Here is a 27,834-nt window from a genome sequence, read left to right as displayed (position 1 = left end):
TTTAATTGTTATTTCCCAGTCGTGTATTATATAGGCATTTATATTTCTACTCTGAATTGGCTATTATTTTCCTTTGCCTGTTTTTTAAATTGTTTTTTTCTTTTCTTGTTTTGTAAAGGGTTTTTTTTTTTTTTTTAAATCTGTATATTAAGCCGTTACATAGTCTGGATATTAATATGCAAATAATTCTCCTTGTTTGTCACTTGTCTTTATTTATGTTGACTTTGCCATACAGAAGTTCATAATTTTTACATAGTCAGTCTTTGATGTGTTTTGTATTTTGTTCAGTAGCAACAACAATATAGGTTGAGCATCCGTAATCCAGAAATCTGAAACTTTTTGAGCTGCATGATGCCACACGGGTGGCTGAGGTAGTAACAACTTTACTTTCTGATGGTTCAGTGTCCACAAATTTAGTTCCCTGCACCAAGTTTTTAAAAATACTATATGTAAAGTTGCACTCCATCGTGGGGAACAAGAGTGAAACTGTTTCAAAAAAAAAAAAAAGTACTGTATAAAGTTACCTCCAGACTATAAGGTGTATATGAAACGAATGAATTTCATGTTTAGACTTGAGTCCCATCCCCAAATATCTCATTATGTGTATGCAAATGTTTTCAAATTTGAAGCAGTCTAAAGTCCCAACCACTGCTGGTCCCAAGCATTTTGGATAAAGGATACTCAACCTGTAGTGATACTGCCAATATTGTTACTGTGGTTGTTGTTGAACAGAATACAAAACCTATTGTTGTATTCTAAGCCCTTCTAATCTTTCTACCAGCCTTGTGAGGTGTAGGTACAGCTGTGAGCCCCATTTTTCAGATGAGGAATTATGGTACAGGGAGGTTGAATAAGTTGCCTATGCCATGCATGCAGTTAGAGGTAGAACCATAGCACCAACCCAGACAGCCTTGCTCTAGCAGCTGTGTCCCCCACCCCCATAAATAGCTTCACTCGTTCCCTTTCTGTTTTTACAATAACTTTGCAAAGAAAGATGGTATTCTGGATTTGTTGTTGTTGTTGTTTTGTTTTGTTTTGAGACAGAGTTTTGCTCTTGTTGCCCAGGCTGGAGTGCAGTGGCGCAGTCTCGGCTCACTGCAACCTCCGCCTCCCAGGTTCAAGCGATTCTTCTGCCTCAGCCTCCCAAGTAGATGGAATTACAGGCATGTGCCACCACGCCCAGTGAATTTTTTGTGTTTAGTAGAGACCATGTTGGTCAGGCTGGTCTCAAACTCTTTACCTCAGGTGATCACCTGCCTTGGCCTCCCAAAGTGCTGGGATTACAGGCATGAGCCACTGAGCTCGGCCTGCTTTTTTTTTTTTTTTTTTTTTTAAACTTACCATGGGATTGAACATTTTCTCATGTTTTCTTAGTCTTTTGATTGTTTTTTTCTTATCAGTTGATTGCAAGTCTGTTGCCCACTTTGGTTTTCTTTTATATGAGATTTGCTTTTATATGTTGAAAATGTTAATAATTTTCAGATTTCACTTTTTTTAACTTTTTAAAAGATTTCTAATACATAGAACTTAATTTTATATAGTCATATCTGTATCTCTTCTAAAATGTAGTTGTTAATTCTTTTTTTTTTTTTTTTGAGACGGAGTCTCGCTCTGTCGCCCAGGCTGGAGTGCAGTGGCCGGATCTCAGCTCACTGCAAGCTCCGCCTCCCGGGTTTACGCCATTCTCCTGCCTCAGCCTCCCAAGTAGCTGGGACTACAGGCGCCTGCCACGTTGCCCGGCTAGTTTTTTGTATTTTTTAGTAGAGACAGGGTTTCACCGTGTTAGCCAGGATGGTCTCGATCTCCTGACCTTGTGATCCGTCCGTCTCGGCCTCCCAAAGTGCTAGGATTACAGGCTTGAGCCACCGCGCCCAGCCAATTCCTTTTATCTTAGACTTTCCCTGAATTTTTTTCTAAATTGGTATGCATTCATTTTTAAAATGTAAAATTACCTATTTTAAAATGTAAAATTACCTTGCTGGAATTTATTAAATGTACATTGAGAATCTAAAACTAAAATATCCTAAATAGGTAGGTTTTCTCAATGCATTTTATTGAGCAGTTCATGTATGTGGGCTCACACTGGGCAGTTCGTGTGTGGGCTCACACTGGGCATTACTTTGTGTGTGGCATGGTGGAGTCAGGCTGTCCAGTTTGAATCCTGGCTCTGCCATTTCTTGGCAGTGTGACTGTACCCTCTCTGGTCCCATTTTCATGTTTAAAAATAAAGTTAGTAACAGTATTACATGATTGTTGGGGATCAAATGAGATACTGCCTCTGAAATCCTTACTTCTGGGCCACTGCGCTCCAGCCTGGGTGTAACCATTTTCAGGCTTCATCTTTACAAAGTGTCCAGCAAGTGGGTGTTGGACTTACTGTTCTTGGTAGAGTGGTGTATTGCCAAGCACAGGGTAAAGTGCACTTGATGTTAGCACCACCAGTATTTCAATTATATTTACTCACTTGTGTAACTGCAGGAAATGTTTTTTGGAATTACAAAATCTCACATTTGGAAGGGACTTGAGAGCACCTAGATTACATAGATAATTCTTGATAACATGATTCTTAAACCTGACTCTGCATTAGAGTTAGTTGGAGGAACTTTGAAAAGCCCCACGTTCTGGCCTCACCCATTACTAACTGAATCAGAATCCCTGGGATGTACGGTTCAGTAATTTATTTTTAATAAACTTTGTGGTGGGTCTTAAGCAGTTGGCTTGGCCTTGGCAAATGGTTGTCCAACTTCTGCTTTAAAGCTTGCCACGTTGAAATATTTGTGGAATAATAGGTTAGATAAGCTAATAAGCAATTTCTTCTTAAATTCTCAGTATCTGTTATGCTAATGTATGAAGATAGGTTTTGCCCTTTTCTCATGGATCGATTAGTAATATGTGTAAACAAGATTTTCATTAATTTTACATTTATTTTCCCCAAATACAGATAAAAGTTTTAGATATGAAAGTTATTTATTTGTTATACATTACAAAAACATTGTGCATTTATATTTTAGTTTTGACCCAATACTAGATATTCTTTTATAAATGGTTTTTTATGAAGTTTTAATTCTGAAATAATTATCTAATGTTATGTTTTTATTTTCAGAGCTTTTTGACAACTACATGCAACAAGATGCCCATGAATTCTTAAATTACCTGCTAAATACAATTGCTGATATTTTACAAGAAGAGAGAAAGCAGGAAAAACAAAATGGTCGCTTACCTAATGGTAATATTGATAATGAAAATAATAACAGCACACCAGACCCAACGTGGGTTCATGAGATTTTTCAGGGAACATTAACTAATGAAACCAGATGTCTTACTTGTGAAACTGTAAGTATATCATACAATTTTGTATAGAGAAAAATAGAATCATTACGTTAAAGGTTGTTCTTTGAGAAAGAGAGAATGGAAGATGAACTTGAAAGTTGTAATTCTTAGATACTGGAGTTAAAGATGTGTTTTCCAGTTAAAAGGACTCTGTCTGTATTCTTAATGTAATGTTGCTTATTGATAATGAATACCTGAGGTGATAGAAAGATGTCGTAGCTTAAACTGTTTGATTTTCTTTCAGTTTAGGAGGCCATAGACCATGTTGTGGAAATTATGTCTTAGGACATAATCTCATAGGATCGGATCATACAGATCAGGGAGGCATATTAATTTGTTTTTCCTTTTTCTACAATTACCTTTAGTATCCATTGTTGGAATTAAAAACTAAAGCATACAGTGTACCCTCAAGGAGGGGAAGATATCCCACTTGCTGGACACTTTGTAAAGATGAAGCTTGAAAATTGTTACACCCAGGCTGGAGTGCAGTAGCCTTGACTTTCTGGGCTCAAGCAATCTTTCCATCTAAGCCTCATAAGTAGCAAGGACCACCAGCACATGCCACCATGCCCAGCTAATTTTTAAATTTTTATTTCTTGTAGAGACAGGGGTCTTACTGTGTTGCTCAGGCTGGTCTTGAACTCCTGGGTTCAAGCAGTCTTTCCACTTTGGCCTCTCAAAGTGCTGGGATTACAGGTGTAAGCCATCATGCCCGGCCAGTCATGTTCTTTAAAGCATTTTCCCCGTTCAGTACAGAGTCCAATTTGGAGGGGGGCATTGCATTTAGTTGTTTCTTTAGCCTTTTTTAACCTGAAACATTTACATGGTCTTTTTTTTTGTTATAACATGGACATTTTTTAGGAATATGCCTCCCCAAACTTTTTAAAATGAGATGTTCTCATATTTAGTTTCTCTGATGTTTCTTCCTAATTAGATGCAGGTTATGCATTCATGGCTGTAATAATACATCGTTCATGTTGTATTCTTCTCGGGGCATCACATCTGTAGGCACACACTATCCATCTTCCTCTCGTTGGTGAAATTAATTTTTGATCACCCAGTCAAGGTGGTGGTATTTCTCCATTTGATTTATTTATTTGGAGACAGGCTTTTGCTCTGTTTCCCAGGCTTTAGTGCATGACACTGTTATAGATCATTATAGCCTCAGACTCCTGGGCTCAAGTGATCCTCCTGCCTCAGCCTTCTGAGTTAAGTAGGACAACAGTGCCTGCCATCACCCCCAGCTAGTTTTTAAATTTTTTGTAGAGACAGGGTCTTGCTGTGTTACCCAGGCTGGTCTCAAACTCCTGCCCTCAAGCAACCCACCTGCCTCAGCCTCCCAGAGTGTTGGGTTTACAGGCATGATCCACTGTGCTGGGCCAGTCATCATTTTATGATGACTTCTTTTTTTTTTTTTTTAATCCCCTTGCAATTAATAGGCAGTCTAGGGGGGAGACACAAATACTTCCCTCCTCATCAAAATCTCGCCCAAGATTTAGCATGCCTTTATGATTTTGCCTGATCTTGTCTTTACTATGACAGTTGCGCTGCTAGTTTTTGATAACATTGGAAAAGAGGGTCCACAGGCAAGAAAGCTAAGAGTCCTGTAAAGTCTCCATAGTTTTGCCTTTTCCAGAATATCGTGTAGGTGAAATCATATAGTATGCAGCCTGTTTGGATTGGCTTCTTCCACTTAGCAATATGCATTTAAGGTTCTTCCATGTCTTTTTATGGCTTGATAACTCATTTCCTTAATTTTCAGCTGAGCAGCATTCCACTCTATGGATGTGCTGCAGTTTTTGAGGTTCATTAACTTACTGAAGGCCGTCTTGGTTGCTTCCAAGTTTTGCCAATTATGAATAAAGCTCTGTAAACATTTGTGTGCAGGCTTTTGTGTGGATGTGAGTTTTTCCTTTTTGTAAATATCAAGGAGCATGATCACTGGATTGTATGGTGAGAGTATGTTTAGTTTGATAAGAAACCAACATTCTGTCTTCCACAGTGGCTGTACCATTTTTCCTTCTTAACAGCAGTGAATTAGAGTTCTTGTTTCTCCACATCCTTGCTGACATTTGGTGTTGTCGGTTGGATTTTGGCCATTCTAATAAGTGTGTAGTGTTATCTCATGTTAATATGCAAGGCCCTAATGACATATGTTGTTGATCATCTTTTCATCTGCTTATTTATCATCTATATATCTTTAGTGATATGTCTAGATCTTTTGTCCATTTTTTTAAATCAGGCTGTTTGTTTTCTTTGAGTATTGTTGAATTTTAAGTGGGTTTTTTTGGGGGGTATAATTTTGGATACTAGTTCATAAATCAGGTGGGTTTTTTGAAAATATTTTCTCCCAGTCCGTGTTTTTCATTCTTTTAGCACTGTTTTTGGCAGAGCAGAAGTTTTGTTTGTTTGTTTGAGATGGAGTTTCGCTCTTGTTGCCCAGGCTGGTGTGCAGTGGCATGATCTCAGCTCACCGCAACCTCCGCCTCTGGGTTCAAGTGACTCACCTGCCTCAGCCTCCCAAGTAGTTGGAATTACATGCATGCGCCACCACGCCTGGCTAATTTTGTATTTTTAATAGAGACGGGGTTTCTCCATGTTGGTCAGGCTGGTCTTGAACTCCCGAACTCAAGTGATCCGCCCACCTTACCCTTCCAAAGTGCTGGAATTACAGGTGTGAGCCACCGGGCCTGGCTGGCAGAGCAGAAGTTTTTAATGTTTTAATAAAGTCCAGCTTTTTCTTTCATGCATTATACTTTCGGTGTTGTATCTAAAAAGTCATCAATAAACTAAACATCCCTTAGAATTTCTCCTATGTTATCTTCTAGGAATTGTATAGTTTTTCATTTTTAAATTTAAGTCTATGATCCTTTTTGAGTTAATTTCTGTATAAGGTGTTATAAGGTTTATTCTGGGTTAATTTTTTTGCATGTGGATGTCCATCTGCTCCAGCATCATTTGTTGAAAAGATGATTCTCCATTGAATTGCCTTTGCTCCTTTGTCAAAGATGAGTCGACTGTATTTGTGTGAGTGTGTTTCTGGGCACTCTCTTCCGTCCTGTTGGTCTGCATATCCGTTCTTTCCCCATTACCATGCTGTCTTGATTACCATAGCTTTAGAGGAAGTCTTAAGTCAGGTGGCCTCAGTCCTCTGACTTTGTTCTTCTTCAATATTTTGTTGGCTCTTCTGGATCTTTTGCCTCTCCATGTAAACTTTAGAATCAAGTTTGTCGATATCCACAAAATAACTTGCTGGGATTTTGATAAGGGTTTTGCTGAACCTATAGATCAAGTTGAGAAAAAAATATCTTGACAAAATTGAGTCTTCTTATCCAAGTATATGCACTGTCTCCCCTTATTTACCACTTTTTTTGCTATCTTTCATTGGAGTTTGGTAGTTCTGCCTCATATCAATGCCATACGTGTTTTGTTAGATTTATATTTACGTATTCATTTTTGGGGGTGCTAAGCACCAACTCTGCCAGGTAGAAGATGGTAGATGAGTAAGACATAAGCCTCTGATCTCAAGATACTCCTATGGTAATGAAGACTGGCAAACCAGTGTTCAGGCAATTCCAGTACAGTGTGTTATTGTATGTGTATGCACAGGATGCCATGCCAGCCAGAGAATGGTAGACCTAATCCAGGTGGGAGTGGGAAGGATTTGGACAGGTGAGGGATGGGCTTCCTGGAGGAGCTTATGCTTGTATTTTAGAAAAGCAATGATAACGTCTCAGGTGGTAGGAAGCTGGTGTCTGTAACACCCTTTTCTGGTGTTCTCTATGAGGGTTCCTTCTCAGTCTCATTCATTGGCTTCTCTTTTTCCATTCTTTAAATGTGGGTGTTCCCCAGGGTTTCATTGTTGGTTGCTTCTCACTCTGTACTGGAGGATCTCCCCATATTGTGTATGGCATGACATTAGGACATATTAGTCCAATAGCAGCCAGATGTCTTTACAACCACTTTGGAAAGTGAAATACTACCCTACTTGGTGACCACTTGGCACCAACCCAATTGCAAATATAAACGTAGTAATTCATGCACCCAGGTGATCTAGAGCATCCTTGTGTCTAGGTTTTTACATGATCATAAAAGTGAACATTTCAAATGAAGACCCCTGAGGCAGTGTCTGAGGACTTCTTTTTGAGGAATACAAAATTGATTTTGAAAAACAACAGGCTGTGTAACTTTTACTTCTCTATAGCTTACATATAAATTCCTGCCTGATCTGGCTTTAGCCTACCTCTGCCATACTATCTCTTGTCACCCTACCCACTTTTCTACAAAATTGATGTGTTTTCCTTAAACATATCATGTTCTCTTTTTTTCTCTCTGAGTTGTCTGTGTTCCCCCTTCTTTTTCACCAGACTTTTTGAGACTCAGGTCAGTTATCTTGTAATGTTAATGTATCTTCCATTGCACAGTGGAATGGCATCTTAGAGAAGGTGTTTAGTTCCTACGGTTAGCTTAATGTTGAAGTCAAGGAAAGTCAAAATCACCATTGGAACTCCCTTCAACTGTCTATGAAATCGGCTCTGCACAGTACCCTGGTTTACTTACATTTGCATAAATACATACTATGTACAGCCACATGTTCTATGACAACTGACTGAGCTCATAATCTCGATGCAGTATTAAAATGGGATAGTGTTTGCTTAACTGAGTGGATGAGAGGCACAGGGAGCTGAGTCAGACGTATCTTCTGTTGCACATGTACCTTCAGGATGGACTTGCTGAAAGATATAGCTAGGAAGATTTATGTCTAAAGTTCTGTCCTATTCCAATTCACATGAGCAAGTGATAACTTTCTAAGATTATTTACCCATAAATCAAACAAAACTTTATATTACATTTTTAGGAGAAATAAAGTCAGTCACAAATGAAGAATATAATTTAACATTTTGGGCTAAATTTTTTTTTTTAATGACAAAACAATACAGATATCCTGTGTGAAGCATTTTTATTCAGTCTTGGCCTATGTTTTTTTAAGAATCAGTGTATATGGTACAGTTTATTTCATGCTGTAAAATAACACAAAAAAAAATAAAATAAAATAACACAAAGACTTTGGAAAATCATGAACTCTCACATCATACTAGCCTTTGCCAGAGAGAGTCAGTCAAAAGTGTACTTTGGTGATTTATTTATACATCTGGTATGGGTTGTTTGTTCAATGTCCTTTTGGATAATCCAAATTAAGTAGTTTTCTTTTGAACTTGAGGGAAAATAATTGTTTGCTTACTAATAATAATAGAATGCATTTAATTCTGTTAATTGGGAACTGTGGTTTACTAGTATTTGAAAAAATCACTGATAATTCACTATTTTTACAGATAAGCAGCAAAGATGAAGATTTTTTAGACCTTTCTGTTGACGTGGAACAAAATACATCAATTACTCACTGCTTAAGGTATATGTAGAATTATTTAGTTTGAAATTTAATAATTATTTTTAGTCTGGAATATTTTTTAATGGATAATGATTTCCTGGTATCTACAAAATAAATTGGTTTTGAATTTCACACAGGGGTTTCAGCAACACAGAAACTCTATGCAGTGAATACAAGTATTACTGTGAAGAGTGTCGCAGCAAACAGGAAGCACACAAACGGTAATTTAGTGCTTGATGGATTTTTAAGTGATTTTTTTTTTTGCAATTGGTGTTGGAGATGGGCTTAGAAAAATAATCTAGGAAAATTTACATTGAGTAAAAATTCTTCATTCTATCACTAACAGTTAATGTTCATTAAGTATTACTAGGTAAATGATATTCTACTTGATGTTTCTTTTACAAAAACTCTGTACCCTCAAGTGATTTCCTATGTCTAGTGATTATTTAATCATCATAAACCAGTACAGTTAAAATATTTGGCTTTAAGGCTTTCCTGATGATGTAAACTTTTTTCTTGGTGAAGAGAGTTGAGGGAGATAGGACTCCCCATTCCCCATCCCCCACACCCCCAGTTTCAGCTTTTCCTACATAGGATGTTGTACATTCTCTTAGCATGTTATTGTAAGACTGGTTTGGTATCAATAAATGGAATAATAAAGGCCGGGTGCGGTGGCTCAAGCCTGTAATCCCAGCACTTTGGGAGGCTGAGGCGGACGGATCATGAGGTCAGGAGATCGAGACCATCCTGGCTAATACGGTGAAACCCCATCTCTAGTAAAAATACAAAAAAAAATTAGCCGGGCGTGGTGGTGGGCGGCGCCTGTAGTCTCAGCTACTCGGGAGGCTGAGGCGGGAGAATGGCGTAAACCCAGGAGGCGGAGCTTGCAGTGAGCTGAGATCCGGCCACTGCACTCCAGCCTGGGAGACAGAGCGAGACTCCGTCTCAAAAAAAAAAAAAAACAAACAAAAAAATAAATGGAATAATAAACATCATCATCATCAACATTACTTCTTATTTTGAAACAATCTCAAACTCAGAAAAGTTGCATGAATAGACCAAGAAAGCTTTTTTACCCTAAATCATTTGAAAGTGAGTTACTAATATGTACCTCATGGCCCCTGGCACTTTAATAGAGATTCCCCAGTAACGGGGATGTTTTCCTATGTTCCCACATCCATCCAAATCAGGAAAGTAACACTGACATGCTACTGTTACCGCAAGCCTTATTTTGGTATCACAGGATGTCCTGGTAATGACCTTTATAGAAGAAGGATTCTGTCCAGAATCCCACATTACATTTAGCATTCGGTCTCTTTAGTCTTTTTCAATTTGGAACAGTTTCTCAGTCCTTTCTTGACATTAATGATACTGACTTTTGAAAACCATAAGTTAGTTATCTTGTAGAATGTCCCTCATTGGAGTTTGTCTCATGTTTTGCTGTGGTTAGATTCAGGTATGTATCTTGGACAGGAATCTTACAAGTGTTTTTCTCATCATGTCCTGTTACGTAGCATATGTGACTTGATTTGTGCCGTGTGTTGGGAGTATCCCCAAGATCACTCCTAGGACAGGTGATTTCCTAGAAGGATTCACAGTGCTCAACATCCAGGCATGCTCACAGCTAAGATTTATTACAGTAACTGGATACAAAACACAGTCAGCAAAGAGAAAATCAGGCAAGCGCCCAGAAGTAACTGTCCCAGTGGAGTAACAAAAGACAGTTAATTCTTCCCACATTGAATTGTGACAACACAGGAAGCTCATTACAGACTGAGTGTCCTGAGTTTTTATTTGGGGCTAGTCACGCAGGTACCCCTCTGCCTACCATGCCCCCGAATTCCAGACTCCCAGAAAGAAAGCAAGAGTTCAGCATAAACAGTCTTGTTTGTTCAAACAATTTAGGCACAGCGAGACACTCTTACTATTTGGTGAACGGTGGGAACATGTCCGAAATCCAAGTTTCCAGATACTAAAAGGACCATCCATGCAAGCAGGCCTTTCTAAGGATAGTTTGAGGCGATGTGGATCCTTTTCTGAACCTCCCATTACTGTTCTTGGCTGTTGTTGAACGTTTGAGTGAATGTTGCCCAGATGTTTTACAGAGTTCTTCATGTTAATCTTTACTTTTTCTCGTTGTAATTTAGAAGTATTTTGTGTAGAAGTATTTTGAGATGTAAATATTTCATTCTTCATTGAACTTTCATTTTATTCACTTTTAAAATCTTACAGTGGACCTAAAGGGTCCTGTTTTATTCGATGGATTGTTGTCCATTAGCATTCTTACTTCCCTGCTCACATTACCTACCATCTGGCCAGGGGGAGCTCCTCCAAGCTGGCTCCTCTCTTGATGTGCCCAGTCATTCTCCAGGATTTCTTTCCTTTCTGACTCAAGCTCTTCAGGCTCGTTTTGCTCTTTCTTTGCCCCTCCTCTGGAACAAGCCATTTCTCCAAGGAACCCTGGTTTCTCTTAGGGGAAAACGATAAACGAGGACCTTGTGTAGTTGTGCTCATTGCTATTGGGATGTCATTGTTCCTGAGCCTGCTTAGTGAGCAGAGCTAGAGGATAGATGAGTATTTATAAATACACACACAATTTCACATCTGCATTTATTTCTCTTCTACATCTGTTGATCTCTTTATCTGTATTGAAAACCATGAATACACAGTGATAATCTTCTTGTAGCCGCCACTGTAATATTTGTAATTCTTTTCTCCGAATTTACTTACTTGGTCAGCGCACCTTTAGGTAACCCAGCTTGTTCTCTCTGCCTTCCTGCCCCCACTCCCTGCATGCACATGCGCCTGTACACACAAACACATACACATCCTTCCCCACTATATTGACTTATTTGGTCGGTGCACTTTTTGGTAACCCAGCTTATTCTGTCTGCCGTCCTGCCTCCGCTCCCTGCATACACACATATGCATAAACACACACACATGTACACACACGCACACACACACACACACCTTTCTCTGCTTGGGCTTCCCCTTCTCCTGCCTGTACAGATGTCTGTGTTATTTGGCCCCATCAAATAGTTGAACTGAGTTGTTCTTTAAGGGAGGGGAAGAGCTCAACATGGAGAAGTTTGAGTGACCTGGTTAGAAGATCAAAGTAGCCACAACTAGTGGCTTTCCCTTAAGCCAAAGCCTAATCCAAAACAAGGGCCTGTCTTCAATTCTGTGAAGGCTGAGAGAGAGGTTTTAAGGAAAGAAGCCATTTCCGTAAGATAAAAGTAGAAGATGAAGCAGCAAATGCTGATCTAGAAGCTGCAGTAAGTTATCTAGATTGCCTAGCTAAAATAATTGTTGATGGTGGCTACACTAAACAACAGATTTCAATATAGAGGTAACAGTTTTCTATTGGAAAAAGAGGGCGTGTAGGACTGTCATAGCTAGAGAGAAGTTAGTGCCTAGCTTCAAAGGACAGGCTGATTCTCTGGTTAGCAGTTAATGCAGCTGGTGACTTTTGCGTTGAAGCCAGTATTCATTTACCGTCCCTAAAATCCTTGAGTTCTTAAGAATTATGCTGAATCTACCCTGCCTGTGCTGTAGAAAAGAAACAAAGCCTGGATGACAGCACATCTGTTTACAGTATGATTTACTGAATATTTTAAGCTCACTGTTGAGACCTGTCACTCAGAAAAAAAGATTTCTTTCAAAATATTACTACTCATTGATAATACATGTGGTCACCTAAGCACTCTGATGGAGACACACAAAGAGATTGATGTTGTTTTCATGCCTGCTAACATAAGCTCCATTCTGCAGCCCATGAATCAAGGAGTTATTTTGACTTTCAAGTCTTATTATTTAATATTTTTTAAGGCTATAGCTGCCATAGATTGAGATTCCTCTGATGGATCTGAGCAAAGTAAATTGAAACCCTTTGGAAAGGATTCACAATTCTGGATGCCATTAGAATATTTGTGATTCACGGGAGGAGGTAAAAATATTAACATTAGCAGACGTTTGGAAGAAGTTCATTCCAACCCTCATTGATGACTTTGAGGGGTTCAGACTTCAGTGGACGAAGTCACTGCAGATGTGGTAGAAACACCAAGAGAACAAGAATTAGGAGCCTGAAGATGTGACTGAATTGCTGCAATCTCATGATCAAACTTGAATGAATGAAAAGTTGCTTCTTACGGATGATCAAAGAATGTGGTTTATTGAGATGGAATCTACTCCTGGTGAACATGCTGTGAACATTGTTGAAATGACAACAAAGGATTTAGAATGTTATATAACCTTAGTTGATAGCAGCATCAGGGTTTGAGAGGATTGACTCAATTTTGGAAGAAGTTCTGTAGATAAAATGCTATCAGACAGCATCACATGCTACAGAGAAATCTGTGAAAGGAAAAGCCAGTTGATGTGGCAGACGTTCTTACCTTATTTTAAGAAATTGCTTCAGCCTGGAGCTTGCAGTAAGCCGAGATCGCGCCACTGCATTCCCCTCCAGCCTGGGCGACAGAGCAATACTCCGTCTCAAAAAAAAAAAAAAAAAAAAAAATTGCCTTAGCCACCCCGACCTTCAGCAGCCACCATCCTGATCAGTCAGCAATGATCAGCCTTGAGACAAGGCCCTCCACCGGCAGAAAGATGATGATTCTCTGAAGGCTCAGATGATCATTAAGTTTTCAGCAATAAACTATTTTTAAACCAAGATAACAGACTTTTTTTCAGACATAATGCTATTACATACTTAATAGACTACAGTATAATATAAGCATAACTTTTATATGCACTGGGAAACCAAAAATGTGTATGACTTGCTTTATTGCGGTCTTCACTTTATTGCAGTGGCCTGGAACTGAACTTTCTGTATCTCCAAGGTGTGCCTGTATTTCTGTCACTACTCTGTGGGATCCAATGATTAGTGACAATGGACTGGGAGCTGAGCTCCTTGCCTTCTCAGCTTTCCTCTCTCAAGTCTCTTTACGCTCCCTTTATTCCGTATGTGCCTGACCCCACTTTTGGGACCAGTCCTGTTCTTACCAGGTATTGAAGAAGACCCATGCATGGCCAGGTGACTCAGCATCACATTGTCGTGGCCACAGCCCATCTCTGAGTATCTGCCCTAGATTTAATGATTGAATTGCTTCCTGTTTGTGAGATGAAGGCCCTTCCTTTTGCTTCATTTTCTTAACAAGATTCATATCTTATTCCCCTGTAGTCAGTCCCAGTCATGGTAACTTGTGTAGTATCATGTGAAATCATATCGGCAATAGGGATTTGCCTTGCTGTAGTCAACATCTCCGACCACCTCTTGCACACACAGCCCCATGCAAGTCTTCTGGAATCTGAGTTGGGTGGGTCCTTCCATCTGTTGAGAAATTGGTGCCTCCTGGCTCCTTGCCTGCATGCCTACCTGGATCTCCAGATGTCCGTCCCTCAATACTACGTTTTATACACTTGTTGGGGTTCGCCATGAGCCTCATTTGTGCCCGTGACCCATCCCCCATTTTGACACATGCTGGAGTCTAGGTTCTGCTGCCTAAATGTCCTCTCATTGCTTATATCTCACGGAGTCACCTTAGTGTCTTTCTCACATAAAGCGTTCTATTCGCCCTGACCCCCTCATTGTAATGTGTCACAATTAATCCTTGTTGATGGCACCTTTTAAAAGGGCATGGAATTCAGTCCTTGGAACTGAATGTGTGTACAATTATTAAGCTTTTCTGTGTGGTCAGGACTTCTGTGCTGACAGGATGTTGGTAAGCTCTTAAGTGCCTGTGGCTGGGGTATTACATTCATCTGTGGCAGAGCTTGCACATAGTGTCCTCTGGATCACATTCCATCTGTAGAACTCCGTTTGGCTCACACAGTTTATAAAAATAGGAAATTTACTTTAAAAAGGATTTCTGACTGTTGAGAAAAACAGCTCAGATTCCACTGGATTCCGGGGTCTGCTTTCCATCCTGTACTGGTGTTGCTTGCCTGCGGCAGGATAGTTGGTATTCCGGTTGAGGGTGGTTGCGGGCAATGTCAGTCCTTCCTCCAGCCCCTCCCCTAGTCTTTTGGACTACTTAGCACCTGATGGCTCTGGGAAGGACTCCCCCTTGGGCTACTGGAGAAGGGAGTTTCTGGGAATTTGGTTCAAATTCCCAGTCTTTGACCCGTCACTGACAGGTGCTAAAGAGCATATGAAACCTCAGCTACCTTGTGGTCAAGAGAAATCTGAAGTGAAATTTAGACTCCAGGGTTTCTCTGACACTGAGCTGAAGCCACTCTTCTGGGATTTTGCTTGAGATTGAATCCTTACCTGGTTTCCTTCCACCCCCCCATACACAGGGAGCATGACTATTAAGAAATCACAGGCCTGGGGCTTTCTGTCTCAGGGTCTGCCCTAGGGAACAGGACCTAAAATGAGAGGATGTTGTAGTCTCATAATAATCATCCATTTAAAAATATATTCTAATTTCCTTTGTGATGTTCTGTTTGTCCTATGGTTTATTTAGAAATGTATTGCTTAGTTTCCATAGCTGGGGGGTTTTCTAGATTTTTTTTATCAGAGGACATAGTCTGATTTCATCTTTGAAATTTATTGAGTCCAGTACATTAGTGAATGTTTTGGTTGAACTTGAAAAGAATGTATATAGTGCAGTTTGGGGTTGAGTATTCCATAAATGTCAATTAAGTCCACAGTTAGGATGTTCGTATTTTCCTGTCCTTACTGATTTTTTTTGTTAGTGAGAGAAGTCTGTTAAAGATTCCAATTCTGATTATGCACGTGTCTGTTTATTTCTGAAATTTGAAAAAATTTTGGAGCACATGCTTTTAAGATTGTTATGTTCTCTTAGTTAATTGACCATTATTATGAAGTATTCTTTATTTCTGGTAAGATTCCTTATCTTATATGCTTTGACATTAGTATAGCCAGCTTACTTAGGATTGGTGTTTACATGGCATGCCTTTTCCCATCCTTGTGCTTTTTTTGAATAGTTTTAAATTATAACTAGACATTATCAAGAAAGGCAACCCCCTATTATGTTAGAATACAACATGAATGCAATTTGTCATTTTAAAGATGTAAACGCAAGAAAATGCATAGAGTTGTGCCTCAGTATCAGTTGGTTCCAGGGCCCTCACCTACAGCAAAATGCATGGTTGCTCAAGTCCCTGATATCAAATGACAAGTATTTGCATATAATCTATGCATATACTCCTATGTATTTTGATACCTAATACAATGTAAATGATATATAAATAATTGTACTGTGTTTTTTTAAAATGGCATTTTTTTTTTTTTTTTTTTTTAGTTACTTATTTTTTGGGTATTTTCAATTCATGGCTGTTTGAATCTGTGGATGTGGAACTCCCAATATGGAGGGCCAACTGAATAATAGAAATTCATCCAAATTTTAAGTAGTTGTTTGTATGGTCAGTAAATGTCATTAAAAAGATAAATTTAAATAGAAAATTGATATCTGCTTACAGAAGATTTTTAAAAATCAGTGTTTATTCAAACTTTAAAAAGGAAAATAATGATCTCTGTCCTCCTCTTTTTTCTTCAAAATGTTTGTCTTATGTAGAAAACATTATGTTCTAAGACAACTTTTTTTTAAAACAATGAAAGTGATCAAGACCTCCCTAATGTAACTTCCCTCCCCACAAGTTGGAATGGAAGAAAAGCCAGAATCTTATACATTCTTTGGTGTTTTGGTGGTCTTAGTGTTTTGAACAGGAAGTCAACTTCTTTTTTCTTCCTTCTGCTGCACAATCTACATGAGTTTCACACTCCTTACACATATGTTCAAGCAGTTTTCTGCTTTTTCTTCTGGAACCATTTCCATATGAGGGAAATTTTGTAAGCTAGTCTCTCATCATCTTTAAAATATGGCTCCACACGTATTTTTGCTTGACAATTCCATGGATAGTTGGTTTCTTTGTGGTAGCCAGCACTTCTCCCCTGGGAGGATCTTTGGCAAATAGGATTCATATTCTTCATGTGTTGTCTTATCAAACATTGTATCTGCTATTATTGAGACATTTTCTCTTTTCTGCATTTGGACTCCCCCGGCCTTGTGTAATTGCTAAAAACACATTTTCCCTAACCATCAGGCCAAGTTCATTCTCTTTCCTCTTCCTAATCTTACCTGACTGCCATTTATTAATAGTACACTGACACTCATTTTATGCTGAGAAAATTCGTATTTTGCATCTACCATCCATTGGAAATCCTCAAAGGATACCTTGTTTTGTAAAGATTTCGTTTCAGGAACTCTACATGGGTTTAATCAAACTCTACATGGGTAATTCATAGTTGAATTATATTTTATATATAATTTTATATCCTGACTTCTTAAGTATTTTCCCATGTCACCTGGAAACTTTCATCAGCATTGTTTTATTTAAGTTGTACAACACTGTTTGAATTCTAATTTATTTCCACATTTCCTGTTGTTGAATAGTTGGGATTTTTTACAATGTAAAAGAACTCTACAAGTAGATTATTCTCATAAGGGATGTTTTTGAGATTATATATTTAATTTATATTTCTAGAAATAGGATTAGTGAGGCAAAGGCCGTAAAGGCTCCTAATTCATATTGCTGGATTGCTTTCTAGGAGTGACTAGTTGTTTACCTTTACTTTGGCTAATGTTTCCAAAAGGCCAAGTTACTCGAATAGTAAGTAATTTAGGAATCATAAGCTATCCACCATATTTAAGATACGTAGAATGCAGATTTAGTATAATGTTATAAAATGATTTTTCACTTATTAGAGAGAGTGGCTTACCATGTATCACTTGTTTAAATTGTGAGGAGTATTTTGCGTCACCAGACCCATTTAAAATTCAGTTCTGCAACATTTGGCATCTATCCTATGTCAGGCATGTTGCTAGATAGTGGGGAAATAAAAATGAAGGGAATGCTTTCTAGCTGCCGAGAGTTCAGGGCCTAGAAGAAAAGAACTGTAATCACCTAAAATTGTTACCATGTAAGAAGCTTGACATATATAAAGTGAACCTGTAAAGTGCTGATGGAGGATTGAAGAGAGCAGGTATTTGTGCCAGAGGGTGTGACACTTGAGCTGAGCCATTAAAAGAATAGATTTTTAGGTGAAGTAGGAGTACAAAGGCACTCTCAGGGAGAAATGGCATTTAAAGGCATAATAAAGATTATTTAGAACATGAAGAACAGCCTGTGTTTCACAATTAAAAACTTAACTCCTAAGTTTCCAGGTTATTTTATTCCCTTTCTAGGATATACATAGTCATTTTTCTTAATATGGAGTTATTTCTTGTCTCTGACAAGCACCTTGAATGGTCTTTAGCGCTTTTGTTGTTTTAGTCTCCTATTGTCCGTCTGTAACTGCATCGTATAGATTGATAGAAAAAAATAGATTTCAGTCTACCCAAGTCCAAAGGAATTGTCAGTTTCAAGAAACTTGTTTTCCCTCTACCACTCTTGAGCACCCTGCGCATTTAGCCTTATTATAAGAGATGTGTGTTTGCAAAATACAGATTCCTTAACCAAGGACTAATGCCATTCCATCTGTTTTGGAGCCATATTGAGAGCTGTGTCAAATTATGTGGTGTGGCGATGATCGGTAGGATGGGGTCATCTTAAGATGTTCAGAACATTGTTTTGTCAGTATAAAAATAATTGGTAGAAATGTGCGAAACTAGGCAGTGCTGGGCTGTTGAAACTGACCATTGACTATCTGTTCATTGGAGATCATAAAGTTTGATAATTCAAGGACATGGTGGATATCTTTTGTGAAATTTTGTTTTCATTTTTATTTTCAATAGGATGAAAGTTAAAAAACTGCCCATGATTCTAGCTCTACACCTGAAGAGATTTAAATATATGGATCAACTTCATCGATACACAAAACTCTCTTACCGGGTAGTTTTTCCTTTAGAACTTCGTCTATTTAACACTTCAGGTGATGCCACCAATCCAGACAGAATGTACGACCTGGTTGCTGTTGTGGTTCACTGTGGAAGGTAATTGCAGCTCTGGGGACATAGGAGTGGAATTTCTTAGGTTAGAAGAGCAGTGTATATTCAAGATGTTCATGAATTATTCAAATACAGAACTTTTAGAAATTTTGTATTCTTAAGATAATTTTATTTCAAAATGGAGTTTTAGCTTTACATTTTATCATTCCTTAAAAATTTTATATGTTAAAATATATTGTTTTTATTTTTGTTAGTTATTACTCTGCAAGTACTATATCTGATTTCCTAGAACTTTGAGATCTGTTAGTTTTTCTTTTCCTTTTTTGGGGTGTATAGAGGGTTGTGGGTTAAAATAAATCACTTCTGAGTTGAATTGCATATGTTCAGCATATCATAGTGGTTGTAAAAAGCATTTAAAATGGCATCGGAAGTAATCTTCAAAGATCCTTTTTTTATTTTACCTGTGTGTGTATTTATCATTGCCTGTTAGCCAGTTTTGCTTTCTGTCACCTTCTCATCTTCTTTTCCAACATGTGTACACATCTTCTCTGTATGAACATACATACCTGTAACTGACCTTATTAAATACATCAAAAATTCTCAAACTGCAAGAGCATCACATAATCAGAACTTGTATTTGGAACATAACCGTCTTCATTGACTGCTTAGAATTTCCTTTAATAATTTTAAAGCAGGCACTCATCATTTTCCCCTTGGTTTTGGGAAACTTGTACTAACAGCATGTTTTATCCAAGTAAAAAAAGTTCCAGCTTTCTCCACTTCAGCCCTCTTCCCAGCTCTCTGATTAGAATTTTTTTTTTTTTGGAGACAGAGTCTCGCTCTGTCACCCAGGCTGGAGTGCAGTGGTGCCATCTCGGCTCTCTGCAAGCTCCGCCTTCCGCATGCCATTCTCCTGCTTCAGCCTCCCAAGTAGCTGGGACTACAGGCGCCCACCACCATGCCCGGGTAATTTTTTGTATTTTTAGTAGAGAGTTTCACCGCGTTAGCCAGGATGGTCTGAATCTCCTGACCTGGTGATCCGCCTGCCTCAGTCTCCCAAAGTGCTGGGATTACAGACGTGAGCCACTGCGCCCGGCCCCTGATCAGAATTTTTAAGGACAACCCGGAGGGAGCAAATACTCTGTAATAATCGTCTTGTACCTCCATTGCCTGGGTCAGCCTTGGGTCCCGTCTTGTATCCTCAGCAAGAATCTTTCTTCTACTTCTAGATTAAGAGTGATCACATCTTCAAGGAGTGAGACAGTGTCAAGATTACTTAAAGAGCCTTGGTGTAGTGATTCAGACCAGGTACTCGGAGTGAGAGAAACCTGGATCTCAGTACCGTTTCTGCCAGTTGTGGGCAGTGTGATGTTATGCAGAGCTTCCTGAAAAGGCTTCAGTTTTCTCTTCTAGAAAATGTACATAATACTAATTACCTCATTGCTTTGTTAGGATTCAAAAGGAGATGTAAATCAGTTAGCTACTGCTAATGTCTTAGTAACAAAAATACAATACTACCTTCTCACATCCCAGCTCTATAATATTTACTTTCTCACACCCTAATTAGACTGTTCTTTAGCCTCTTCAAATTTAGTAACAGTCCTACTCTACTTAAATAATGCTAGATTTTTAGAATTGCTCTACTCACAAGACATTGAGCTGAGATGCCCAACTTAGATGGCAACCAGGGTCCCGTCCCCACTCTCTCCTTTTAAAATTAATCCAACCCTTTCCCCACCCTGAAATCCTTGAGTCTCTTGACCCTTTCCCTTTTTAACCTTTTCTTTGGCCTCACTTGCTTCTCCCAACTTGAACTCCACAGTCAGTGAAAGCATGTTCTCACAAGCACTGTCAAACCCTCTTGCCAGCTGTCTGAGTCCCTGCTGTCAGAATTGGGGCAGAAAATGGCAGAGAGATGCTTATTGACTTTCCTCACAGCCCTGGTGGTCTGCCTTCACTGGGAACTCACTTCTGGTGGAGGTCTGCACAGTAGGTCTTTGGGATCCCGCTCCTACCCCAGGGTCTTTCTCTCTCCTGTCTCACTCTCATTGCCTCTTGCCTTCCTGCCTCTCCTCTCTGGAAGTCTTCCTTGATGCTCTTCTGCCCAGCCTCAGTCTCCACGTGTTGTCTTCACATAAATACTAGATGGGCAGTGCTAGCCTTGTCTTAGTGCTTTGTGTACTGTCTTAGGATGTATGTCTGCTTCCCTTATGAGAACAGGTGCTTTTTAAAACGGGAGATAATTTGCTCACTAATAAAAGACTAATCATATTTTAGGATATTTTTCCATTGTGTATTTTATTTAGCAGACTTATTTGTAGATTTGCTTCATATGACAGTGTGGAGGGTGTGCACAGCCTCATTATCTGCATGTCAGTTCCAGCTCAGCTTGCTCCTTCTCTATCCCTGGTTCCCAGCCTAGAAGAGACTTCTAGCAAATGTTTGTTGACTAAGTATTACCCTTCAAGCCCATGTCAGAACTGGGCTCCGTTTCTTGATTTCCCATCCCTCTCTCCCTTCCATCTCCTCTCTTGCTGGATAAGGTCTCTCCTGTGGCTCTACTTTTATATCATATTCTGCCTTGGATTATGTTTTCAGAGTAGCTATCTACTGTACTGAAGAGGTATTTGGGCAAAGCAGTTGTTGAAATCTCTTTAATCTCCACAGCAGTCAGTAGTTATTTGCATACATTAGGCATTTATATCTACTCAGCTGAGTGTGTTTAATGTCCAGAAATCAGATGCCACCTAAGAAACAGCTTCCTTAGGTGGAAGTTTAGCCCCTTCATCTCTCATTTCATTTTTAGTTTATGAAATTAACTTTTGTCTACTGTTCTTCAAACTAGTTCTTTGCCAAAGGAAAAAGCCGCCTAACTTTTCTCAGTTTACTAGTCCTCATCCCACCCACCTCCTTTCCTTCCATCCTGTGTTCTGCAGCCTTTCTTTGATTTTTCTTGATTTCACCTTTTATAATTTTGTTTTCATTTCTGACCCTCTCCCCATAACACACAAGACCCTTTAGATGAGTCCTAAATAAATATAGAAATAGACTTAATAAAGCATTAAATGCTTTTTAAAAAGAAAGTTTTGAGGTGTCATCCTCCATAGTTTTAAAAAAAAATTTTTTTTTGTTGGTGTCATTCTGTCACCTAAGGTATTTATCTTACCTAGAGGATCAAATGATCTGAGAAACATAAGACATTTTAGGAGGTGGCTTATTCTAATATCTGGTCACTACTTTTAAAATAGTGTTTACCATAAGGAATACTTTGTATTGAAAAGGATTTCAAATTCTGTATTATAGAATTACAATAGAATAAATATAACCATATAAGCCTTTATAATGAACCGTACTTAAACTGGAAGAGGTTAAAACCTTTGGCATATCCTTTTATAAAACAAAGAATTGCTTTTAAAAGAAATTATGCCTCCTTTATTTTTATGCATGTCTACATTTATATATTCCAGATTTGTTTAAAATGAGATGCAGGGGCAATCATAGTAATAGTTATAATGGTATTAAGCATTAGGTACTTCATATTGACTCACCATTGAGCAAAGGTCATTTGCTTTTTAAAGACATTTTGTGAAGTTCAGGCTTGATTTTGGAACCAAGGATTTGATATCCTTGCCTGTTTCAAGCATCATGTTGGATCTTTCCTCAAGAAAAAAAACTGTTACCAAGGGAGTGAGGCTTAGAAATAATTCTTGTATGCATTGTTTTATAGTTGAATTCAGCATGTTCTGCTGTGATCCCCTCCCCTTATAAAATGATAGAAAACATTGTCTTTTATTGTAGAAGCAAAATTGAAAACTATTATAAAGACAGTAAAGAATTTCAGTAATGCAGCTTTATGTGAGTAGAATCTCTTAGAGTACTAATTATTTGATTTTAAAATTGATTACCAGTTCAACTCAGTGTAGCTTTATCTTTTTTGGAAAGAATAGTTAAGGGGTATAAAAAAGAAGCAGTTCTTTTTTACTGCTATTTGTTTCGGTTTCTCTATAAAACATAAAATTTAGAGCATGAAAGAGTAATATTAATAAATATCATATTAAATTAACTTCTTTTTTGTTTGTTTTAGTGGTCCCAATCGAGGCCATTATATTGCAATAGTTAAGAGTCATGATTTTTGGTTGTTGTTTGATGACGACATTGTAGAAGTAAGTAGTTTCTTAATCTCTTATTTTTGAAAGTTGTATGCATATGTTGCTTTTCACTATTTTCTGATAGTTTCTCATTTAGATATGACTGGTGATGAATATGAGACAAATGTCTGGGTCTATAGATTGTAGTCTGATTCCTACTTACTCTGCAACGTCCAAGCCCAACAGTTGAGTGGTCACGTAACCTTTACACACGTGGAATAAAACAAAGGAAAGCTTTCAACAACAGACCTGACTTTAAAAAAAAAATAAAAATAAAAATAAGCCATGTAACATACATACAGTAAAGTATACAAATCTGAATTTGTGCATGTGTGTCCCCCTCGTCACACACACACAGCCACACAGACACACACATTTGTTAACTACTATCCAGGTCAAGATATAATTCATTTTCAACACCACAGCAGGCCCCCTTGTTCCTCCTTCTGGTCAGAACTTAAGCTTTCCTCACCTCTACCCTCCTGGAGCCTGCTATTTGGACTTTTATCATTAACTTTGCCTAGGCTTGAATATAAATGGACTCATACAGTATGATTTTGTTTGTGTCAGACTTTATTCACTGAATATATTTGTGAGGTGCATTCTTGTTGTCTGCAGTAATGGCAGTTCTTTTTTACTGCTTTGTCATTTTCTGCTGTACAAATATACCAAGTTAGAAATTTGACTTTTTGTCAGTTAATGACTATTGTGAATTAAAATGCATTGGTCATCTTTTACAAGCCTTTTGCTAGACATATACACTCATTTTCCTTGGGTATATGTTAGGTTGGACCACTAGAAGGTGCCTTTTTGTTTTTTTGGGAGACAGAGTCTTGTTATCTAGGCTGGAGTGCAAGGGTGCGATCTCGGCTCACCGCCACCTCCACCTCCTGGGTTCAAGTGAATCTCCTGCCTCAGCCTCCCGAGTAGCTGGGATTACAGGCATGCACCACTGTGCCTGGCTAATTTTGTATTTTTGGTAGAGACGGGCTTTCTCCACGTTGGTCAGGCTGGTCTCGAACTTCTAACCCCAGGTGATCCGCCAGCCTTGGCCTCCCACAGTGCTGGGATTACAGGTGTGAGTCACTGTGCCCAGCCTGGAAGTTGCCATTTTGTAGGTCCAAAATAGTTATTAGTGGTCTCATATAATTCATCCTATATCTAGAAGTAGAATTGGTGGATCAAAGGGTAGTTGTATGTTCAGCTTTAGAAGATAGGTATTTCTAAACATTTTTTCAGAGTACCCTGCCAGCTATGTATGAGAGTTCCGTTTTCCCCAAATACTTGGTATTATCAGTCTATTAAATATAAGCCATCTGACTGTACAGAGCTCATTTATGTACTAATGTTTACATTTTGCCTCACAGAAAATAGATGCACAGGCTATTGAAGAATTCTACGGGTTGACATCAGATATTTCAAAGAACTCTGAGTCTGGTTACATCCTTTTCTATCAGTCTCGGGACTGAGGGGGAACCGTGATGAAGAGATACTTTCTGCCTCATTTCTTCTCTGGTTATTTTGGAAAGGATCAAGCACTGATTTTTCAAGAAAAGAGAAATGCAGGAAGCTCAGGGGGCAGTAGCACACTTTGCACACGATAAAGCAAAGACGGATTGACAAGCTCTTCCGATCATGGTAGTTGATTTATTTGCTCAGGTATCATGCTGTCTGTACAGTTCCATTCAACAAGGAGGTGAAATCAGAGATACCAGCTCCTCTTGTAAAACAGCCTTCCAGTCATTGACACACGTTTTCTCTTTATTAATTGCACCAATAATGCTTTGAATTCCTTGGGAGTGCAGTAGAAAGAATCGGAATCTGTGCTGTATTGATAAGGAGATGATGTTGAACACACTGCATAAATTTGCCTGGTTCAGTGTGTATAGAAGCATATTCAGTGGTCTTTTCAAGAGTAAACCAGAAATACTTTTGGGCCCAACACTTGCAGTTGCCTTCCTGATGTAAAACCTAACATGCTAGATAATCCAGTGTCGGGAAGACAAAGATGTTTTGCTTCTCTGAAGAAGCTTATAATAATATACAGTATATGTATATGTCGGGAGCAATTGGTCAAACGTGGCTTTTTGTTTCCCCAAGGGGAAAGACTGGCTTTGTAATTATAATTTTTTCCTTATTTATTTTACTTAAAACTGGTAGAGTCTAAGTATTGTATGAAGTGCCCATGATTCTGTCAGTCCATTTGAACATATTTTTATTAGTTAATGTCAGTTTAAGTAGTCCTTTTGTTTGTTTCTATTTTTAAGGTGAATTTTAAATTCTATCTGAAATCAGTAAGATACCTTGAGAAAAACTGCAGTGAGAGGAGGTAAATATCCTTTTTCAGGAGGAACTGATATCTCTGGCTAAATATTTGTCCTTTTGTTATGGTTTCTAAATCAGTTATTTTCTTCAGCTTTAATTTCATAAAATTAAAAAACTATAAAAAAATTCCTGTAGTAGTTGGAATAATTAAAAATTCTGGTGCAGTGGTGGTATACCAATCTTTAGAATTCTTAAGTATTCTAATGTTTCAAGTTGAGGTCATGCTTGGGAAATCTTGTCATAGCATTTATGTTATTTTCAGATGTCATTTTTTACCCTGGAAAGAAGTAATAATGTTCATCATAACCCTAGCAGCCTGGATAGCGAGCTAAACCAAACCCTTTGAAGATTAAATTTTAATCAAGTAGACTAGGAATACAAAAAATAAGTCCTTCCTCCCCTTCCCCGCACCTTTACAAATCTTACTGGAAGGGTGTTCAGAAATTAAAATTTGTGTTTGCTAAGACTTCATTCTGTTGGGGGTTTTAAGAAGTAATATATGTAACATAAAATGTATGCAAACCATCGCAGTTTTTTTGGACGTTTTTCCATGCATCAGAAAGTTGTCTGACAGTAGTCGAATGTAACTTGCAGAGAATTATTGAAAATTATATTCAGAATAATAGCAATTCAGGCCTTGTTTATGTTCTTTATTAAATTCTTTTCAGGCAGTAAATTTAAAAAAAAAATTGTCATTTTCTAAAGTTCTTTTGCTAAAACTGTTGACTATGGAAAACAAACAACAAAAAGGAATTTTTAGTCTGCTGCTATTATTAACATTTATTATCTGTATCTTTTGGCTCAGGAAATGACTTCACCTATTTGTTCCATAAGCAGACCTTTAACAGGGTCACTTAGGTAATTGGGCTGCTTAAACACATGTGCTGGGAGAAAATTATAATATTTAGTATTTGTACTAAATATCAAAAGTATTTTGACAAGTTTCTTTTTAAGATAGTTTCTAAAGCCTTACCCTGGCTAGAGATATTTTGTACAAATTATATATAGCCAGCCTTATCTACCAACATGCCACAGAGAATCACAATCAACAATGTGGGGAAAGTCAGGGCAGTGAAAGTGGATGTGCTCTTTTTATTTTGAGGGCTTAAACCAAATTGTCTTGGAATTAAAGCTGTATTTCTGCAGCTTTCAGTACAGAGAAAAAGAGGAAAGTGAAGCTGTGTCAGTTTTAACATTAGCTATATCACAACATGTTTAAGAAAAGATAGATGAAGTCATTTGCATAAAGGTACAGCATTGAAATACTATGTTGTGTTTGTTTTTACATTTTTGCATTAAAGAAAAAACATGCAGTAAAAGCCAAGTTACATTTCATATTAAAGCAAGTTCTAGTATATGTGTTGAGTTCCTAGTAATCACATACTTACTCACATCTACATCATACTTCATAGTATGATTTGTCAGGGGAGGGACTGTGGGGTGACAGTTTTACATTTACTTTTTCTTCTTAATGCAGCTGGATCTAAGTAAAATGTTTTGAAGAAACTCAATATACTTTTAAAACATATAGGGTCAGGGATGGGGGGAAAATACAGGTATAGTAAGTAAGGAAAGTGACCCATGAAGAAAGCGTTGTGAGGTTGTATGTTGGTTGACTGTGATTAAAATGCAGGGCTGGTTTAAGTTGTTAATGGTGGCCGATTGCTATGTAACTATGTACATGATTATTGGGATGGCTGTCCCATATTTTGTATATTGGAATAAAAATTTCTATAAATTATTGTAACTAAAAGTAAATATTCTAAATTAAATCCCACTTCTTAAGTCACGTGGCTTCTGTCTTGGAAATTTTACCTTTAAAAGATTACTAAAGACAGGAACCAGGAGGCTTGGGAACAGGGAAAGAAGGAAATGTTGTATTATGTGGGTCTTGCGGCCTCTAACCATCAGTATAGGGTTTTTCTTTCCTTGATGGCAGTAGAAAGACCTCATTTTCATAACTACTCTTGATACTTTCTTTAAAAACACTTTTTATTAAAGATTCTATCATGAGGTATTTGACTGGGAGCTGGGAGGCTAAAGCGCTCATGTCCTGGCTCTTCAGTGAATTTAACTGTGTGACCTTGGGCAAGTCACTTAACCTCTCTGTGCTTCAGTCTCCCTGTCTTGTAAAATGGGAGTAATACCTACCTCACAGGGTTGTTGTGGGGATTAATTAGAGATAATGTCTGTAAAGCATTTAAGGTTCTTGAAGGAGGCGCTATATAAATATAAAATAATATCTATTAAAGTTGGTTTATTTGTGCCTGTGGGTTTTAAGTGTGTTTTTTCCTTTTTGCCTAAAATGTATTTACAGATTAGAAGTAGACACTTCGGAAATTGTGCTACTACTTTTGCCCAAGCTCCTACTTCTGTATCCAAAGAGATTTTCCCTAGGACAGAATTGCATGTGTGTAAAACAACATTCTACATGTGCCTGCATTTATTTAGCACATAGTAGCTTGTGTCATCTTTCTGTGATAGCATGTCTTTGAAAAGTTCAAAGTTTATATTTGAAAATTGAGAGTCATAGAATCTTAGAGGGTAAAACAGGTATATAATACCTTAAAGGTCACTGTTTCTCCTGTAGTAATTGCTCCTGTAAAATCTGTTTCACAAGTGGTCAGTCAGCCTGCACTTGAGTGCTGGAAGCCGGTTCCGTTACTGAGTAACTTGAATTGTTACTTACGTTGCCATTATTTTCAGTCCATCCTTCATTCTCCCAGTG

General features: G+C 38.1%; 1 protein-coding gene across 2 annotated transcripts in view; it reads left to right on the top strand.

Moving 5' to 3' along the window:
- USP12 (ubiquitin specific peptidase 12) overlaps window positions 1-27,373 on the top strand; it is a 95,649-nt gene extending 68,276 nt beyond the window's left edge. For both annotated transcript variants that reach the window (XM_030922248.1, XM_030922249.1), the window contains 6 exons: window positions 3,104-3,333; window positions 8,664-8,740; window positions 8,857-8,940; window positions 18,481-18,678; window positions 22,718-22,796; window positions 24,149-27,373. In XM_030922248.1, coding sequence (XP_030778108.1) covers window positions 3,104-3,333; window positions 8,664-8,740; window positions 8,857-8,940; window positions 18,481-18,678; window positions 22,718-22,796; window positions 24,149-24,250 — 770 coding nt within the window. In that variant the 3' untranslated portion in view covers window positions 24,251-27,373. The remainder of the gene's footprint in view (window positions 1-3,103; window positions 3,334-8,663; window positions 8,741-8,856; window positions 8,941-18,480; window positions 18,679-22,717; window positions 22,797-24,148) is intronic.
- The last annotated feature ends 461 nt before the right edge of the window (window positions 27,374-27,834 follow it).

This window comes from Rhinopithecus roxellana, chromosome 18, assembly GCF_007565055.1.
Source record: "Rhinopithecus roxellana isolate Shanxi Qingling chromosome 18, ASM756505v1, whole genome shotgun sequence".
NCBI classification, from domain to species: Eukaryota; Metazoa; Chordata; class Mammalia; order Primates; family Cercopithecidae; genus Rhinopithecus; species Rhinopithecus roxellana.
This window is presented reverse-complemented; position numbering and strand designations above follow the sequence as displayed.